At 43.1% G+C, this 18,081-nt stretch overlaps 1 protein-coding gene across 1 annotated transcript in view; it reads right to left on the reverse strand.

The window, feature by feature from the left end:
• The window catches only part of LOC115573074 (phosphatase and actin regulator 1-like), a 91,519-nt gene extending 73,438 nt beyond the window's left edge, over window positions 1–18,081 (reverse strand). The window contains exon 1 of the mRNA XM_030403695.1: window positions 17,916–18,081. Coding sequence (XP_030259555.1) covers window positions 17,916–18,027 — 112 coding nt within the window. The 5' untranslated portion in view covers window positions 18,028–18,081. The remainder of the gene's footprint in view (window positions 1–17,915) is intronic.

Consider the following 18,081-nt stretch of genomic DNA (forward strand, 5'->3'; position numbering starts at 1 on the left):
AGCCACCACAGTCACGTGCACACCAGAGCCAATCACTGCAGAGCTCAAGCCCACCACATACCTTAAGAAACAAGCAGATTTATACCTGCAGCAGCGCGAGCTGGACCGGGATTTTGCCGGCGGTTCGGTCCCGTTCTGTTCTGTACATCTAAACTGACTGTTGTGGATTAATGAGACTAAACGAGTCTGGACTGAGTCTGTTCCGGTCTGAGGAGATCCGGAGATGCGCGGACAAGAAAGTGGAATCTGAATCTGTGGATGTTCGTGTGTAGCTAGCTGCTAGCTCACCCACATTTGGAAGGAAGTTGCACAGGAAGTTGTGGAAGGGACGGAGGCAGATGAATGACAGGCAACGACAGTCGGTGTAGAGACAGCGATATTGAGAGTTGAGAGATTTGTGACATTTAGCGTGTTTGGAGTGTATAGTTAGTGTGTTATGTAGTGTTTGGTGTAGTGTGTTTAGTGTGTAGTGGAGTCGGTTTTTTGTTTAATGAGTCAAAACAATGAGGAGACTGCTGAATGAGCCTGCATTTAAATGTAAATAGTTACATATAACTTTGTAAATTTTTCAAATTTATGCACATATTTAGCAAACAACTATTTATATTTGCATTATAAGTAATAAAAAATGGTTTGTTAAACATATTTGTGGTTTTTACAGTAAAAAAATCTAACTTTTTCTACTCGGATTGTGTGTTTTTTTGTGATTTTAGGTCCATTGTGTTAAAACAGTATGTCAAAATAAAAAAATAACTGTACAGTCACACGTGAGGTTGTGCTGAAAATAATGACACCCAGTGAATAGTTTTTAAGGTGAAATATAATGGAAAAATAAAAAATAGTCAAAAACGGCCAATTATACCCTGGAATATCAGATTTAACAACAAACCTAAATATCCCTGAATTCCCATCTTAAAACACAGCCTCATTTGGCCATCCATCTGATCTGATCCATCAAATCTACTTAACCTCCCACTTTTCTATAGGAATACATATTTCCTACGGGCAATGCACTAGTATAGTATAATAATACACAAAAGCTGTACAAGAAAATAGTTTATTTTACTTAATTTAAATGATAGGAATATTGAGCAGGTTTGAAAAAGTAAGAGCTGAAATATGTCTTGACATTTCTCATTAGAAATAAGTTATAATTTTGAGGGTATGTCTCAATATGTTGTCTGTACTGCTGCAGAGCTGCAAATCTTATCCCATGTTACTGTGCCGCCATCTTGTGGGTTGATTTGGTAATCCAGTGTCAAATGACTTCATAGCACACTAAACAGAGAGAGGGGAGATAAGCTTCTGTCATCACCAAACCGAATGTGGGTTAATGCCTTCTGTGGGTTCTAAATGCTAGGAACAGGCTAAATATGAAGAGAAGTGCATGTTACTAAATAAACCCTCATGAAATGTGTCTCTGTCTCGTACGTTTTATTACGTAATGACGTAATGCTTCCCAAACAGAGGCCAGATTCTTGGACGTTACGTTCGCTTCCATGTTCCAGTGTTTTTGTTTGGGTGCGATGTTAGCAGACAGCCTCATGCTAATTGACAAGTTGATGTCCGAAACGGAAAAATTAGCACGATATAAGGGGACTATGGTGAGTGTTTAACACTCAACTAAACTTACCGTCACTCAGTCTGAGTTTACTCTAAGGCAGTGGTTCTCAATTGTTTTTTGTCATGCCCCCCCTAGAGGACAGACATTTTTTCGCGCCCCCCCAAATTGAAATACTATTGAGAACCTGATAATATTTATTTATTTATCTGTATAAACCCCTGTATGAGTTGCAGCATTCTGCATACACCTGATTATCAAAATGGTTTCATGCTGTCCTGCCAGAGGTTTTAGGCATAAAACACAGGTCTTTCCTCATTTCCGACCGTGTTCACGGTCAAGGTCTATGTAGGCATCGTCATGTTTCCTGCTGCATAGTTACCGACCGAAGGATTAGCAGAAGAGCTGCTTGTCTCTTTTTAGAGGTGTCAACACGGAATGTTTTATTTTGAAAAGTAACCGGATGTTATATTGTTACTTCGGCGCTTGACTTCCTGTCTGCTCGGTGCAAGATTCAGATAATAGAAGTCCTGCGTGTCTGTTCCGGAGGGCCTCGGTGTTGTATCGAGCTCTGTTTCCTCGTCGAGGTTTGTTTCCCCTGGTCCCGCCCCCATCCGAAATGCCCCAAAGGGCGAAGGAAGCGCGCGTTCACAAAAAGCTCGCCCCGAGCTGTTGCGCTCCTACCACGGAGGCACTGTGGAGAGAGCTAAGGTTCAAAACAGACTTTTTTTTAGCGAGTTTTATCTGAGGATGTTGTATTGTAGACGTGAAATCCAAATTTCATGACTGTCAAGTTATATTTTTAAACTGGGACAACAGCATATATGTGTGTGTTTTTATGTCTTTATTACCACAACCAACTACTGTTATTTCTATTAATAAAACATATTATATTTGTGAGAGACTTTTTATTTCGAATATTATGAACTTTTGGAACAAAATGTGCTCATTCATTTATAGGCGAATATAAATCGCTATTTTATCATATTTGTCTTAAATCTAGTTCCATTATAGCAGGTAAAGCACATCCTGACACCTTGGAATATTACTGTCAGATACTGTTCCCACTCTGTTCAGTATGAAAGGAGGCTCACACATCTTTCAAATTCATACTCCTGACTTCTTTCCCCACAACAGATAAGTCCTGTGATTTTCAGGCTGATATCATTAAATTTGACCATTTAAACAAGGGGAACGCATCCTGACAGCTTGGAATATTACTGTCAGATACTGTTCCCCCTCTGTTGAGTATGAAAGGAGGCTCACACATCTTTCAAATTCATACTCCTGACTTTTTTCCCCACAACAGATAAGTCCTGTGATTTTCAGGCTGATATCATTACATTTGACCATTTAAACAGGGGGAACGCATCCTGACAGCTTGGAATATTACCGTCAGATACTGTTCCCCCTCTGTTCAGTATGAAAGGAGGCTCAGACATCTTTCAAATTCATACTCCTGACTTCTTTCCCCACAACAGATAACTCCTGTGATTTTCAGGCTGATATCATTAAATTTGACCATTTAAACAAGGGGAACGCATCCTGACAGCTTGGAATATTACTGTCAGATACTGTTCCCCCTCTGTTCAGTATAAAAGGAGGCTCGCACATCTTTCAAATTCATACTCCTGACTTTTTTCCCCACAACAGATAAGTCCTGTGATTTTCAGGCTGATATCATTAAATTTGACCATTTAAACAGGGGGAACGCATCCTGACAGCTTGGAATATTACCGTCAGATACGAGGTATGTGCTCTTGTTGAATTTTTCTTGCTTTTTGTGACATTTTCATTTATTTATGTGCCTTCTTATTTTTATTTCTGCTTTTTTAAGACTTCCAGTTCTGAGGTAAAAGCATCAGTGGCAAACTTCCTGAAGCTTGTTAACACTCTATTGGATGATCAATGCAAGAGGGATATCTTTTATCAGGTTGGCACTACTTCATATATTATAATTACATGGTGTTTTTGATTTATTTATTGTTTGTTTAATGTCTTTTTATTGTTTTGCCACTAGCCTTCTGTGACACTTAAGGTCTATTGGTTTATTGGTATCAAAGGGGCCTTGCAGTATTTTGTGAAATGTAATGAAGACTTTTCATTTTTCTTATTTAGAAAATCTTCCCAACAGTGTTCGGCACAGAATACGACTCAGCCCTACAGGCTCTGATGAGAAAATTCCTCGTCAATCTGCAGAAGCTTCTGCCTGTTCCAATCCTAGAACAAGTTCGTACATGAACTTTAAACTGTAGAACTATAGATATGTAACATTTTTTTTTATCCGTTTCAGGTATAATACTGCACATTTAAAATGTTCAGTATGTTAACTGTGTGTTTGTAGGACACAAACTAAGTAAAATAATCATTGTTCTGTTTCATTTCAAGACTTCACTCTGGCTCAGTCAATCCCCTTCTATCTAACCTGAGCCCCTAAAACCACTCATTCAGCATCACAAACACCATGGGTATAATGTTCCACAAGGTAGAACTTGAAGGACTTTTAACACAATAATTTATTAACTTGTGTGTTTGACGTTAATTAAAATATTTTCTGTTTTGCCATTTTTTCCTAGTTTCCTCTTCTTCTTCTGCTGATCGCATCCTTTCCAGCATGTCCTTTCGGCTACCAAATGCAGAGGACAGCAAAGGAGACACACTTGTCAAATCTGGATCCATGTGTGTCACACAGGACTGGCAGAGAGATAATTCACTTGACAGTGAATCAGAAGAGGTTAAGGTAGATAATTTTATGCAGATGAAATCAGAATTGATGTGGAACGTAGACATAAATGGACAACAGCATGTTGATGAACTGACTGAAGACCAGGGGGCCTCTATTGAAGTAATACTTCAACCTTTTGATGAAAGTGAATCGAATGATGATGAATGAAGACCACATGGACAAAAAATGGCTTTGCCATTTGAAAACGGGCATTCGTAGATCCTCAAAAACCTTCAAGTGTCTTGTCTGTGGCAAAGATTTTGGTTCCCTTAACAAACTAAAGAAGCACGAGACCACACATCGTGGTAGCTTCAAAAACCAAATGATTCAGTCCAAACCAAACCCTGCTGATAAGATCAGAAGTCCCTCCCCAGTGAAACTTTCACTGGGCCTTCAAATGTTGTACCCCGGGAATCTTCGGGGGCTGTGCAAGAGCAAATATGTAAAAGGAGCAGTCGTGTCAAACAATGCTCCGTATGTCGAGAAGTCTTTAGCTGTTCTACTGACTTGATGATTCACATGAGATGCCACATTGAACAGAGTCCTTTGTTAATGTTGTGGGAAAGACTATGACAACTTCAAAGACTATGAGACACATCAGAAAGATAAATACAGAGTTTCACAGCAACATTCACAGGACAATCCCCTCAGCAACGCAAAGAAAAGCAAACGGGAGAATCCAGTTGTTTCAAGTGGTACAAGTCAGATCCCAACTATCACAGGTGGACCTGCCATCTCTCAGGCTGTGCAGCCGCATAAATTACCCATAAAAATAACAGAAATGTGACCAGGTTTTTACCTACTGCAAAAATGTTGAGAAGCACCAGAGTAAATGTTCTGAAAGAGTTTCTAAAAGGAAAAAGCAAAAATATCTGAAGTATTTCATTATCAAAGGGTGTCATTTCCAATCAGCTGACAATACCAATGGGAGCTGTGATGAGTTCTGAAACTGCAAAAAATCCAATCTCTGGAGATGATGCAGATGCATCCCAGGTTAAATCTCACACCTTTAATTGTGTGAGATGTGTGTGAGAATGCGTGTGAGAAGAACTTTTCAAAAATCCCCCTCATGAGCAAACATTACTTAATATGTCACATAAAGTTATAGACTCATACCCCTGCTCTTTATGCAGGAGAACTTTTGTGAGGTTGTACGAATTGGTTCGGCATCAGCAAAACAAAAAGTTGTATCAGTGCGCCGCCTGCAAAAAATGTTTCTCAAAATCAGGACGGAAGGACCATGACAAAATACACACTGCGATTGCAACACCGCGCGTTTGTGAAACATGCAGGCAAAGCTTCAGATTTCTTGCTCATCTGGTTCTGCACCAGAGAAAGCACAGAGACGAGCGGCCTAATGTTTGTTTACATTGTGGAAACAGTTCAGTTTAAAAGACTGCCTTGAAAGCACACATGGTGAGGCACACAGATGGTTTCACATGCACAGTGTGCGGGAAGAAATTCTATCGCAAATTATACCTGAAATGGCATCTGTATAAACACACAGGGCAAGAACCATACCTCTGTGACACCTGTGGGAAAGGCTGGCCGACTGCACACCTGCTCAAGCTTCACATGAGTCAACACACAGAGGGAAGGCCGTTCAAGTGTGAAGGCTGTGGTCTTTGTTACAAGAGGGAATCACATCTGATGCCTCACTGTAGAGCTGTACATATCCGGTAGCGTCCATTCTTGTGCGAGGTTTTGCAGCAAAGCCTTTCGATTAAACAGCGAGCTGAAACAGCACATGATCGTTCACACAGGGGAGCGGCCATTCCCGTGTCCGAGGTGTGGCAAAAAGTTTAAGAAAAAATGTCACCTTAGGCAACACGGCGAAAAGGCATGTCGGTAACTTCAAGTGCGAAAACTGTTTATGAATCATGCGCATTCTACATTCTACCACGTCATGCATACATCAAAAGTTCTGTCAGCTACCATGTGTTAATGCTCCATATCCTATAAATAGGCTACGTTTTGTTCAATATTGTGAATGATTTTCATTCACTCCGAATAAAAAATGGTAATCAGAGAGTGTGTCAAATCAAAGCCTTTTTCTAAAGTGTGCTGATGTCTACAAGGTTTCCCTGAGGCCTACAAGGAGCTCAAGGCTGTCTGATAGAAGTAGGAAAAGGCAGACTCAATTTAGCTTTGGGTGAATCGAGTCCAACAGAAATAGCAGAGACCATTTAGGAACAACTGGCGAAACACTCACTAGGCTATATAATAATGATGTAACTTCTTGTGATATGCATACTTAAAAAAACGAAGGACACACAGTGAGTGCCTTTCTTGGTAAATGTTTGAAGATGTCGTCGCCTTTATATATGGAGATATGGAACTGAAATGAGCAAAATGTGCTCATTATAAGTATATATTGAGTTCTGATCAAGCACCCATGTGACGTCCCTGAACATTTCTAATGTTTGGAGGCCCCTGTATGGATTGGACTTGGCTCTGACTCATTGAGGCATTGACACAGGACCTCTGGGGTTGTTTTCTGGTGTCTGGCACTGCAACAATGTTTGGCTGGGTGAAGCGTGTCAGTTGGCACATCCACATGAATGCTAAGAGCCGCGGATTTCCCAGCAGAACATTGCGTTGTAACGAGGTGATAGGTGTTAGTCACTTCACGTGTTGGTGTTCGATCGGTGTATGTATAGCTACACATTTAACCTTGTGCGGGAGCCTGCTGCTGCAGAAAAGGCTTTGCTCCACCAGGGAGCAGTGGCGCTCCAGAGACTGCCTCCATTCCATCAGCCAGTCAAACTGTATTTTATGTGCAGGAGCTATAAATGAAACCTAATTTCACACACTGCATCCTTTGAAATGGTAACATGCAACAAATCTCCCTGAGTGTCCAGCTGTCAAAATAAAAATGGCTTTTGGACTACAGAACATCTTGATGTTGGAAAATGAGGATTAAGATGCGACATGTGTTACATCTTTCATCCGATCTGTTGTTTCAAGCTTTAGATCTGTTTTTCTACACCGACTGAGCCTTGTCTCCACAGAGAACAGAAGAATCCTCAGTTTGGGATTTTCCATGTTGTCTACTAATTGAGAAACAGTGTTGGGAGGGGGATGGGGGTTTGACAGACAGCAGCTTTTTTGGGGGGGGGGGGGGGGGGGGGTCTCTGTAATAACTGCAAAATAGGCAAAATAGAAATTCAAGGACATTTGTGAGTCCCGTTTAATCAAAGATGCGATAGGGGAAAGGGAACACTGCATACTTTAATATTTCAAGCTTGTTGAGAGGGATGTGGACAGGATGTGTCACATATTTTGAGGTAATAACGTTTGGTTACACGCTTACAAAATCACACTGCTTGATAGACAACCTCATGAAAATGCATAGAGAAGAAGTCGCAGGAAATGAAAGCAATCTTCACTGGATCCTGCAGCACTTGGTGGTGGGCAGACTGTGCCACTCCTCTGGGATGTTCTGGCTGTCTCTGTCTGCAGAGACACTCAGATTTTTCTCTCCATCTGAAACCTCCATCTGTCCTGCCTGCTTTTGATGAACACCACAGTATGAAGTGGACTATCAGCCAAAGAGCTTAGGTCCCCTCTGGCCTCTTCTGGCTCTGCTGAAGTTAAGACAAATATCTCGTGGTTTCAGGCACAGGTAGTTCAGCATTTATATAACAAGTCACATCAAGGAGTTTTCTTTTTTACCTATGAGTCATGACTGCTGTGATCGTTGTCATAATTACTACAGAATAATTACCCAGCAACCATGGTACAACGATGCACAAGGGTCGTTTTAAATCTGTAGGCGGTATCGATGCAGTAATGGCTTTCGATGTGACCCCATACTCTCGCTAAAGTCAGAGTAATAATTTCATGGAGAGAAACCTCACTGTTGTGTTTTACCCTACTATTAAGATCTGCTAAATTAGTTAGGTCTCGATGAGAAATTGAAAACTTTCAGACGTTCAAAGTTAGTGTAACCTTTTGCTCAATATATATATCTGTTTTGGGGCAACTTGGTGTCTTAGGGGTTCAGGTGCCAGCCAAGAAACGTCTGTGACTACCTTCTACAGGCATTAAAAAGAAAAAAATGTATCATGTTGACATTGATGACTGATCATTGGCTTATATATTTGTTTCCTTAGTTTTAAAGTGCCGAATTATATTAATGGCTGCAGATCCTAATCATTTCTGAATTTTAATGCAAAATAACAACAATATATCTAATGCTTACTGTTGCCAACAAGAAGATCGAGATCTTCTGGTAATAAATATTTGCAGACGTTGCCACAAAATGACCTTGAAGGCGAAATATGGAATATGAGCTCAATGCCGCCATCTAGTGTCTCAAGATCGTAGTCGCGACAACAAAAAAGTAATTCCAGCGTTCGGGTTGCCAGGTTTGTCTCTATTTTGAGACCTATGTAAGTACAGATAGCTAGCTAGAATATTCTTTATTATACCCACTGACCACAATGGTGAAAGTGAACCAGCAATACTGGACAGGGCAGGAGGATTGAGCCGCCTCCGTTTCCTCCGTTTACTGGGTGTGGAGGTCGATGGGTCACGATCAGTTTTCTCATATCTAAGATCAACGTGATATAATGAAAATAAGTATAGCAGAGGAGTTTGACCAACAGGTAATGTTAGCTAAGTTAGCAAGCGAGTTAGCTTACCGATCCAGGAGAAAGTTCGCCATTTCCGCGTATGTTTTGATGCCGTGGAAATCCTTTACCTGAGTCCATCGAGCGTACGCTTCACCGATATTTACTCTGGTTTTTGCTCTTCTCCGGTCACTCAGCTGCTGGGACAGATAACGCACCGTTCACTGGGGCTCTGAAGAGCTTGCAGACTCTGCCATTTTACCCAGTGTCAGCCTAGCTGTGCCGAGCTTTGCCAAGCATTGCCAAGGTTGCGAAATTGGCAACCCGCAATGCTGGCCGCTATTTGGCTGGTAGGATGTAAACAGGAAGTCATTGTCGAACCCGTCAAAATTTCTTAAATTATTTATTTCAGACTAAATATAATTTAATTATAATATAATTACTTTTAATCTGCGCCCCTCTAAACGCCCCGTGGATGTATTATTTTTGAAAAAATATAGCTTTTAATAAGCATATTACATATTCAACCTTTAACTGATGACACCCTCAGAGAATGCTGTTTGGTTTTGATCCCATTGGTGGGATTGTTTTCTGTCTTTATTAAAAGTCAATATATTATCACTGCAGTTATTATGTGATGTGATTACAAAAATCAATTCTACGTCAGATATGTGGAGGGAGGAGGAGCACGCTGTCCCCTCTGGTTCAATAACTTAATTCCACAGAATTATTCACTTCAGATGGAAGTCATTTATCCTGTGGGCTATTAGCCTGTTTATACACGGGCTTACATAACTGTCTGAGACGTGCAGGCATAATTTACCACAGTGTTCCGCGTAGACACAGAGGTGAAGAGCTACAGGTTTATACTGCAACATAAAGATTAATATTTGGAGAGATTCACTGTGACAAAAGTTTTATTATTATTAATTTGAGCTCTATGCGACAAAACATTTGAGGATTAACAAACATCGGGCGGTGTAGCTAATGAAATTTGGTCGCACATCTTCTGTTAATGTAAATTATCTCTTTATTCTCATTCAAACAATGGAAGTATTGCCTGCGCCTGGAAGGATAACAGTTGAAATGTATCCCGACTTCCATCATATAGAAATAAGATATAGTTGTGAAGGACTGCTGAGTGGTGCAGTGCAGCTTTGATTGAATTGAGTCCTGGATTTGCAGCAGCGTTGACGGGATTCTGACTCTGTGAAGTCTCTTACTCAGCAGAAATGTCTTGAAGAGCTGGTGCACTATGGGAGCTGCACCGGTGACGCCAGCAACAAGATGCCATTCTGTCCACATTCATCATATCCACTCGTAATGGATGCCCATCGTTTGTCCCCCACCTGCCCGACATTATCTTCTCTGAGAATATATATTTTGTTGTCGCTGTAGATATCAGGGGTATCACCCATCCACCCATCCCTACCTTTGTTTTACTTCCTCGCATCCAACAGAATTTATTGCGTGTGGCTTTAAATTCAGTGAAACCAGCATCAGTGATTCAGGAGGGGCTCTCCAGCTCCAGCGTAATTGCTCCTTGGCAGTGCCGCCTTTTCAGATTGCAGTGGTATCTTTACCCCTCTCTTCCCAATGTGCCGCCACACTTACTATAAATATGACCCGTAAGCACATCGTCATGCCGCTTTTCTTCAGCTTGGAAGGCTTTTGAAATAGGCGTCATTTCTCAGCTGGCGTGTGGAAAAGCACATCACAGCCAGGAGCCTTTTTCCCCACGCTTCCAATTGAGGCAGAGAGAGATGAAAAGAATGGAGAGAGCGAGGGGGGGAGAGAGAGGGATTCTGGGAAGACGCAGCTTCCTGAAACCACTCATAGAAGACACTTGCCTGTCGTTTGCTTTGAACCGCCTTGCTACTGAGGTAGGCAGGTGTTCTGGACCGGTGACACTGACGGTTGATTGAAATTTTTATGCAGCGGGCGCATCCAGTAAGATTCCTGCATATAGCATTGCTATTTTCTGCTCTGATTTTCCCACTCATGTTTTATTCAGACCCTGGATGCTTTAGCAGGAGAAGGCCCATGTGTGTAACCAAGTAGGGAAGATGAGTGCTTGTTTTTCTTTTTGCGATGCAGGGCTGTTAGTCCCTCATCAGATGGTGTGAAACATCAGTGATGTGCTTTGCGCCTGTGTTTGGGACACACAGAACAGAAAAATCCCCCGCCACTAATTATCATCACTTTGTTAAACACTTGTGCTAATAGCCTCCAGTGTTGCTGCAAACAGCTGAAAAACATTACAGATTCAGCAGCCTCTGCACTGGCGCCGGCCCAACTAGTTAATCTGAAATTCACTCTCCCTTTGAGAAAAAAAAAAAAGGACTGACAGCTCGAATTAGTGATCTCAAATTCTGCTTGTTCTTTGACCTTGCAGTCACATTCAGCTGCTTTTTTTGAATTCCGACGAAAGCTCGATCATCCGACCAGACTTTCCCCCATGCGCGCCGGTTATGAAAATCATCTCTAAATTATTAACAGGGTAGTGAGCGATAATACAGAATTGTCTGCGTACACGTCCTGCTAAGAGAGGCTACAGTTAAATCCATCCCCGTGCCTGTTGTGAAGTGTTTCTGAGACAATCCCTCTGGTTAAACCCTGCTGGAACACAGAGCTCTGCAGCAGAAATGTGTCCCGTCCCACCACGCATCTGGTGTGTATTGATTGTACTCTTTGGGACAGCGGTGCTTACTGTACAGGGATTGCAACACAGAGCAGCAGCAGAGAGTGTGAGAGTGAGAGAGAGAGAGATGCAGGGAGTGGTGGGTGGTGAATGAGTTCAGTTTAGCTTTTTTTAGCGCAATGTGGCTGCAACACACAGCCAGATTTGAACATTGGGATTGTGAGACAGAGAGTGCCCGTACATATCCAAATGGCGTGTGTTACTCGTGTGCTTGCATCCCAATTCGTAGACGTGTTTGGATTTTAATACAGGGTACGTGTGTTGTTTACGTGTAGGGATGCCAAAAAAAAAACCACACCATGTTATCAATCCCCCGACAACTGCAATGCAGCCGCGTCTGGGCTTCGGCTCTGTCTGTTTGCATTCCAGCCAGGTATGGTACTGTGAGCTCCAGCCCTCAGCGTCCCCCACCCCTCTCCCACCGCACACAGCATCCAGCTGTTCAGCACAATTACCATCTGTACAGTAGGTGTGCTCGCTTTAATGTTCCATATGCCACCTTCCTTAACTGCAATATGCTACATGATCCGCAACCATAGTATTCACGAGCTGTGCCCAGATCATGCCATGGTTAGAAGCCAGGTCTGTTTGGACAGCATCGTCTTTTATTGACATTTTTCATTCGTGTAAATAGTGAGAGAGACAGGAAAGGTAAAGATATAGATAGGAGGAGGTGGGGTGACATGCAGCAAAAGAATCAAGGACTCAGCCTTAATACATGGTACACACTCTCTAAGATCTCGCTAGAAGTCAAGGAAGCAGAGCTAAATTATTATCACTCATTTTAAGCACAATTAAAACACAATTTAAACATCAACGGAGTCGGCAGGATAAAATGTTCCTGCAGACCCCTGATACATTAAAATTTGAGCTAGGATATGAACCATGTTGGTATAGGGTTCCAAAAAATGTATTGTGTTTGCCTGACTTTCACGTCAGTAGCTAGACAGGATGGCAGTGAAGTTGCAAGACATAAAGCCAGTGACGGCAGCTCATGACAGCATTTCAACATTTCTGTCGCTTCAGTCTTGGAAGTTATGATCCCTCTGGTCTGAAAGGGCCGAAACATCAGTAAAATGAGTGCATTGTGGTGCTGGTGCGGGATCTTATTCTTCTTCAAGAGTGAAGTGACACTTTCCAACGCACCTGCGTCTGAGTTAGTCGGATGTGCGAATGTGTTGTGAAACCGCCGCATACTTTGAACAAGGGCTCACTGCGATCTGACATTCGTAAACGGGACACGGCTGGGTATTTTTTAAGACTCAAGACCTTAAGACAATTTCCTGCCATGTTTGTGGCAACAAAAAATGGAAAATGTTGACGTGAAGGCGAGCTGTGTTTGTGACGCCAAAACAGGTATTTTAAGCCAAAACATGATGTTTTCCGAACCCTAGCCATGTGGTTTACCATTGTGCAGCATTTCAAAACACAACTGTACTGTCAAACACCTGCAGTTGCACCAGACAGTCAATCAGTGTGTTATATTCTCATCAAAAGGAGCAGAATGTAGACAAAGAAAGGATGGAGACAGAGTGAAAAAGGTTAGGTTGAGTGCGTGAGCAAAGACATAAGAAAAACCCCAAAGGTGTCTGTTATCTTCGGCAGCAGGACGTTAGCGGAAAATCTGAACAGCCAGCTCCTGTAATTGGGAGAGTTTGTTGCGTGTAGTGTGAGCGTTCAGACAGAAAGCAGATGGGGCTGTTGTCGAGCCGCTGAGTGATGGGAGAATAAAAACAAGCAGACAACCTCCTCTGGTGAGACGGATGCTGTGTCAGCGGGCCACACACACACGTCACAATAACAAGGGGCCGTGCACGCTGACGTGCACACACAAGTACACGTGTCTCTGCCTTTCGGCTCCAAATAAACGAGATTCTCAGGTAGAACAACGGTGATTCTGGTTGCAAAAATGCTGTAATCTCTCAGCTGTCAGTGCAAATATACAGTGTTTGTGTGTGTGTGTGTGTGTGTGTGTGTGTGTGTGTATGTGTGTGCGCTTGACTGAAATCAAACCTGTGAAGTAGGTCAACCACCCACAGTACATCCTCTAATGTTTTATGACCGGTGACAGCCGTTGATAGCCGCACGGTAACCGATGCCATCATGTTGTTATATCTTTGTGACTGTGCGCAGGGGCCATTAAACTGTGGGGCAAATTAGATTAGCGCAGACGCTAAACAGGCCAATGCAATAAAGCAATGTGTCATACATGCGCTCTGATTCCATTAAAAGCCCATAGAGTGTCTGTCATTTGTATGCCACAGTACGAGCCTTGTTTCTGCTTAAGCCAAACCGAATCCCCGCTGACACCACTGATCCATGTACGGGACTAACTAGGCTCGGCTTCAGCATCGGGGATGCAAAGCAAACCCTCTGCTGTTTAAACACCAAACAGCCGAGTTGGCTTGAAAAAAAAACAAAAAAACCTCCAACTCGTCACCGGGGCCAACACAAACCCCATCGCACATCAAAACGAACCACGCGACTCATTGAAGCGAACGACAGACTGGCACCGGTGTCTTGATTGCAGCGCGGCCGTGTTTGATATTAAAAGTGTGTTTCCCGCTCCTCTGTGAAGCAAGCAGCTCATTGATGAAAAACACAAATACAGTCATCGGATTTTCCACAATGGATTCGCCTACTCACAGGATATCAATCTCTCCCCCCCCCCTCCCCTCCTCCCCCTTGTGTCTTTTTTATTATCTTTATAGAACATTAAGCTGTGTTTATAACCATTATAATGACCCCGAAGAAAGAACATGACAGATAGAAACCAAAGCCAGAACTCCACTGAGATAATTGCTTAGTTTCTTGTTTCACATCCTTGGCAGCTCTGGTCATTTATCATTATTAAGCACCTGGGCACACAACCACCACACTTTTTTTGGTTTCCTTGGCAATAAGCAAGCTAAATCCTGCTCCACTTCTCCAGGTGGAAGTGAGTCAACAGCGCCATTGTACAAATCGCCCCCGTACCATCCTCTTGCTTTGTATGAGCTCCTCGTAGAATAGGAAAAGAAAAAAAGAAAAAAAAAAGGAAAGAAGAAGGACCACGGAGACAAATGACAGTGTCCTGCCATCCACAACAAGCTCGTCTCCACAGGCCAAACACTCATTGGCAACAAGAGCAGCCTCGAACTACAGAGGCTTTATCTGAGATAAACATGCTGGGAGCATTTTTCTTTTTTTTTTTGGTTTAATTCAACGTTCACTCATGCAGGTAAACAAAAACAGATAACTCTTGCTCTTTTTTTTTTTCCCCCGGTTAGCGCCACACACACACACACACACACACACACACCTGGGAGCTGTCGGTGCAGGCACACGAGAGCAGCTGCACTCACTTCACGATTAAACCGATGACCCTTTGATCGCAACCTCTAGAGCTGGGACTGCTACTCTCCCGAGAACACACACTCTGCTCGGTGACCTTCTGCACTGAAACACATCAGTGTTGAGATGATTAGTTGATTCATCGATTCGCTGGCAGCTTTTCAATCGGGATGAAGCTTTTTCTCTCTCTGTGTCTCGTGTAAGCTGTTTGCCATCGGGACTTGTAGGTTGACTGTGGTGGACTTTTTCGTGGCATTTTATAGACTGAATTAGGGCTTCAACTAACCACTGTTTTCATCATCGATCCATCTGGCGATAATTACCTTGGCTGGTTTGTCGGCAGGGTAACTCAGATATCTACTGATTGGATTTACACGGAACTTGAATGGAGGCTCGGTCCAGGATAGACCCCAATAACTTTAGGTGTGGATTTGGATAAAGGGTCAGATACAGGAATTTGATCTCACTTTCTTCAACATTGCAGGATAGAAAGAAAGAGAGAAATCAGCCATATTTAGATAGATGGAGTACAATTTGATTCTGATCACTGGTCTGGTGAGCGTTACCTATGGTTGAGCAGTTATGGGTAGTTTAAGGGCTACGGAGTTTGATACTGGGTCGGGCTTGATTGAATTAAAGCGCACCACTGAGCCATGGCGAAGGTGTTTGAGTGTCGTTCTACTCTCCGCAATTAATCAGTCACTTGTTTAGTCCAGTGTTTTTTTCCATCCTGGCCCTGCGTTTCCCTACCCCGGCACGCCTGATTCAAATGAATGGATAGTTAACAGGCCTACGCAGAGCTCGATGACGAGCTGATCCTTTGAATCAGGTGTGTCGGAGCAGGGAAACAAGCAGGGCAGGTGTGGGGCTCCTGCACCAGGATTTAAAAACACGACAATCCAAAACCCCAAAGACAAAGAGAAGCAACAAATCCTGACATTTACAAAGCTGGAACCAGCATGCGTTGTTGATATCGTCGCTTGAAAAACGACTGAAGCATTTAGTTGATCATCAAAACAGTTGGAAGCTAATTTTCTGCTGGTTGACCTAGCCGTTAATTGGCTTACCATTGCAGCTCTAGACTGAATTATTCGATTTTAGATGTGACAAAAAAACAAAACACGTGTGGATTAGTCGTAAATGAGAATAATCTGTAATTTCATCCCACACGCACAGACACAGTCACTACGCAAACCAGTCGCCGGAATACATTCGGGCAGTGTACGTTTCTGCAAACAACAGATATTATGAAACATTACATTTTTAAGGTTAGGTTTACGCATAAAACCAGTCCCCCGCTAGTCAGGGTGAAGGAAAGATCATGCTTTGGTTTAGAATTCCTGCTTTGGTCGCCACAAACACGGCAGGGAATTGTCCCCTTGGCAGTCAGGTTATATATACAAACATGTCATGTGAATGTGATATGGCACGTTTTGTTAAAAATGTCAGTGTGGTTCATGCAACACGTACACATATCAGTGGTTTGCAGAAACGTTGACTGCCAACATGTTTATCCTTCGTTACATCAGAACATGTTTGCACGTCGCATCTCTGTTCTAACCTTCAGTTTTGTCAGGTCTCCACATGACAGTAATCAATTCCTCTAAAAACACCAAATCACGTTCCTCACATCGATGCATTCGATCATGCAAAAACCCCACGGCTATCTAAGGCTCAAAGCGACCGTCTTAAACCACCTCTCAAAGCCCACAATACATCATCTCTAAAACCCCCTTATTGAATTGGCCACCATCCAAGCACCACAGCAGACCAGAAGGGCTGGTGCTCTCACACATTTCGCTGAGTGGATGGACTGGGTGTGACTCCAAAGCGAGCCGAGCTGCCGGGGCCAGGATATGTCTTTGTACTTGCGTGGGCTCTCGGGTACTGATATGTTTTTTTTTCTATTTTGCATCCTGTATGTCAGAACATTAGCATCAAGGGAACTAAAAAAAGAAAAAAACAGCGTGGGACTTGTGATGTCAATTGTGGTCATTACACACGAGGCCACACTTTAAAATCCTTTTTTTTCCCCCAGTGAATGATAAGTGAGTAATGAGACGGCTACAAACATCAGACGCCCCTCAGAGATTAATAAATGACACGAGAGAGCCGTGTGTGTGGTAAAACAGTCTGCTGGATGAGGGGAGTGTGTGTGTGTGTGTGTGTGTGTGTGTCTTGATTACACTGGTGTGCAAAAAAAAAAAGATCTGTTGACTCAGTCAGCATAAAATGCCAAGTCACCATGGTAACAAGGGGATGCAGCACGCTGTGTAGAGGCTGATGGAGACAGAGGACTGTTCACCAGGAGCATCATCACGGGATCTATTACAACAGTTTTTTTTTAAAAAAAGAAAAGAAAATAGAATAAATAAAAAGATGAGGTGATTAAAATCTGCAACACAATGCTGAACAAGCCGGATGTCCCGTCAGATTGTGTGCACACCAGCACAGCTCGCGGCTCAGGGCTCAGAGCCAGGGCTACTACAGGTCACGTTGATGCTCCTTCATATTATGTAACCGCGTTATGAATTAAGAGTGGTTGCAATTACCAAAGCCGAATCCGAATTCACACATGGGCGACATTTTAAAGCTGTAAATATCTGTTTTAAAAAAAAATGTTTAGTATCTGACAATTCAGTGTTTTCTCTTGCGCCAGACGCGCCAGTGACCAGCAGCAGCAGCGGCGGCGTCGCTCCACAAAGTTGCGTAACATTTCAGTCACATTTTTCTCGCCGCCTTACGAGAATATTTATGTATATTTATTAATTTATATTTTTGTGAAAGGGTTATGGATCTCACACACCCATCACACACCAGCATGGATAACACCCTCCGAGGACTGTCGCGTAAACTAGACGCGTATTTAAAGCTGAAATCTTCCCCCCCTCTCTCTAGTCCACGCACATCTGGGGGGGGGGGGGGGGGGGGGCGCGCAAACATCCAGCCACAACATTTTGGGAGGCAGCAGGATGGAGGGACGGCTGGATGGATGGATGGATGGATGTGTTTGCGTCCTACCTGTCCGCAGGTTGAAGGAGAGACGGGCTTCAACAAGATACGGGGTGTCGCTTTTGGAGCGGAGTCTCCGGATCGGTCTGCGGTCTGTGCTGCTGTCCGGAGTGGTCGCCATCAATTTGGAACCAGTGTCCGGGGGATGAGTGCCGGCCGACTGGGGCGGGGGGAG

The sequence above is a fragment of the Sparus aurata genome, chromosome 21 (genome assembly GCF_900880675.1).
Source record: "Sparus aurata chromosome 21, fSpaAur1.1, whole genome shotgun sequence".
Taxonomy (NCBI): Eukaryota; Metazoa; Chordata; class Actinopteri; order Spariformes; family Sparidae; genus Sparus; species Sparus aurata.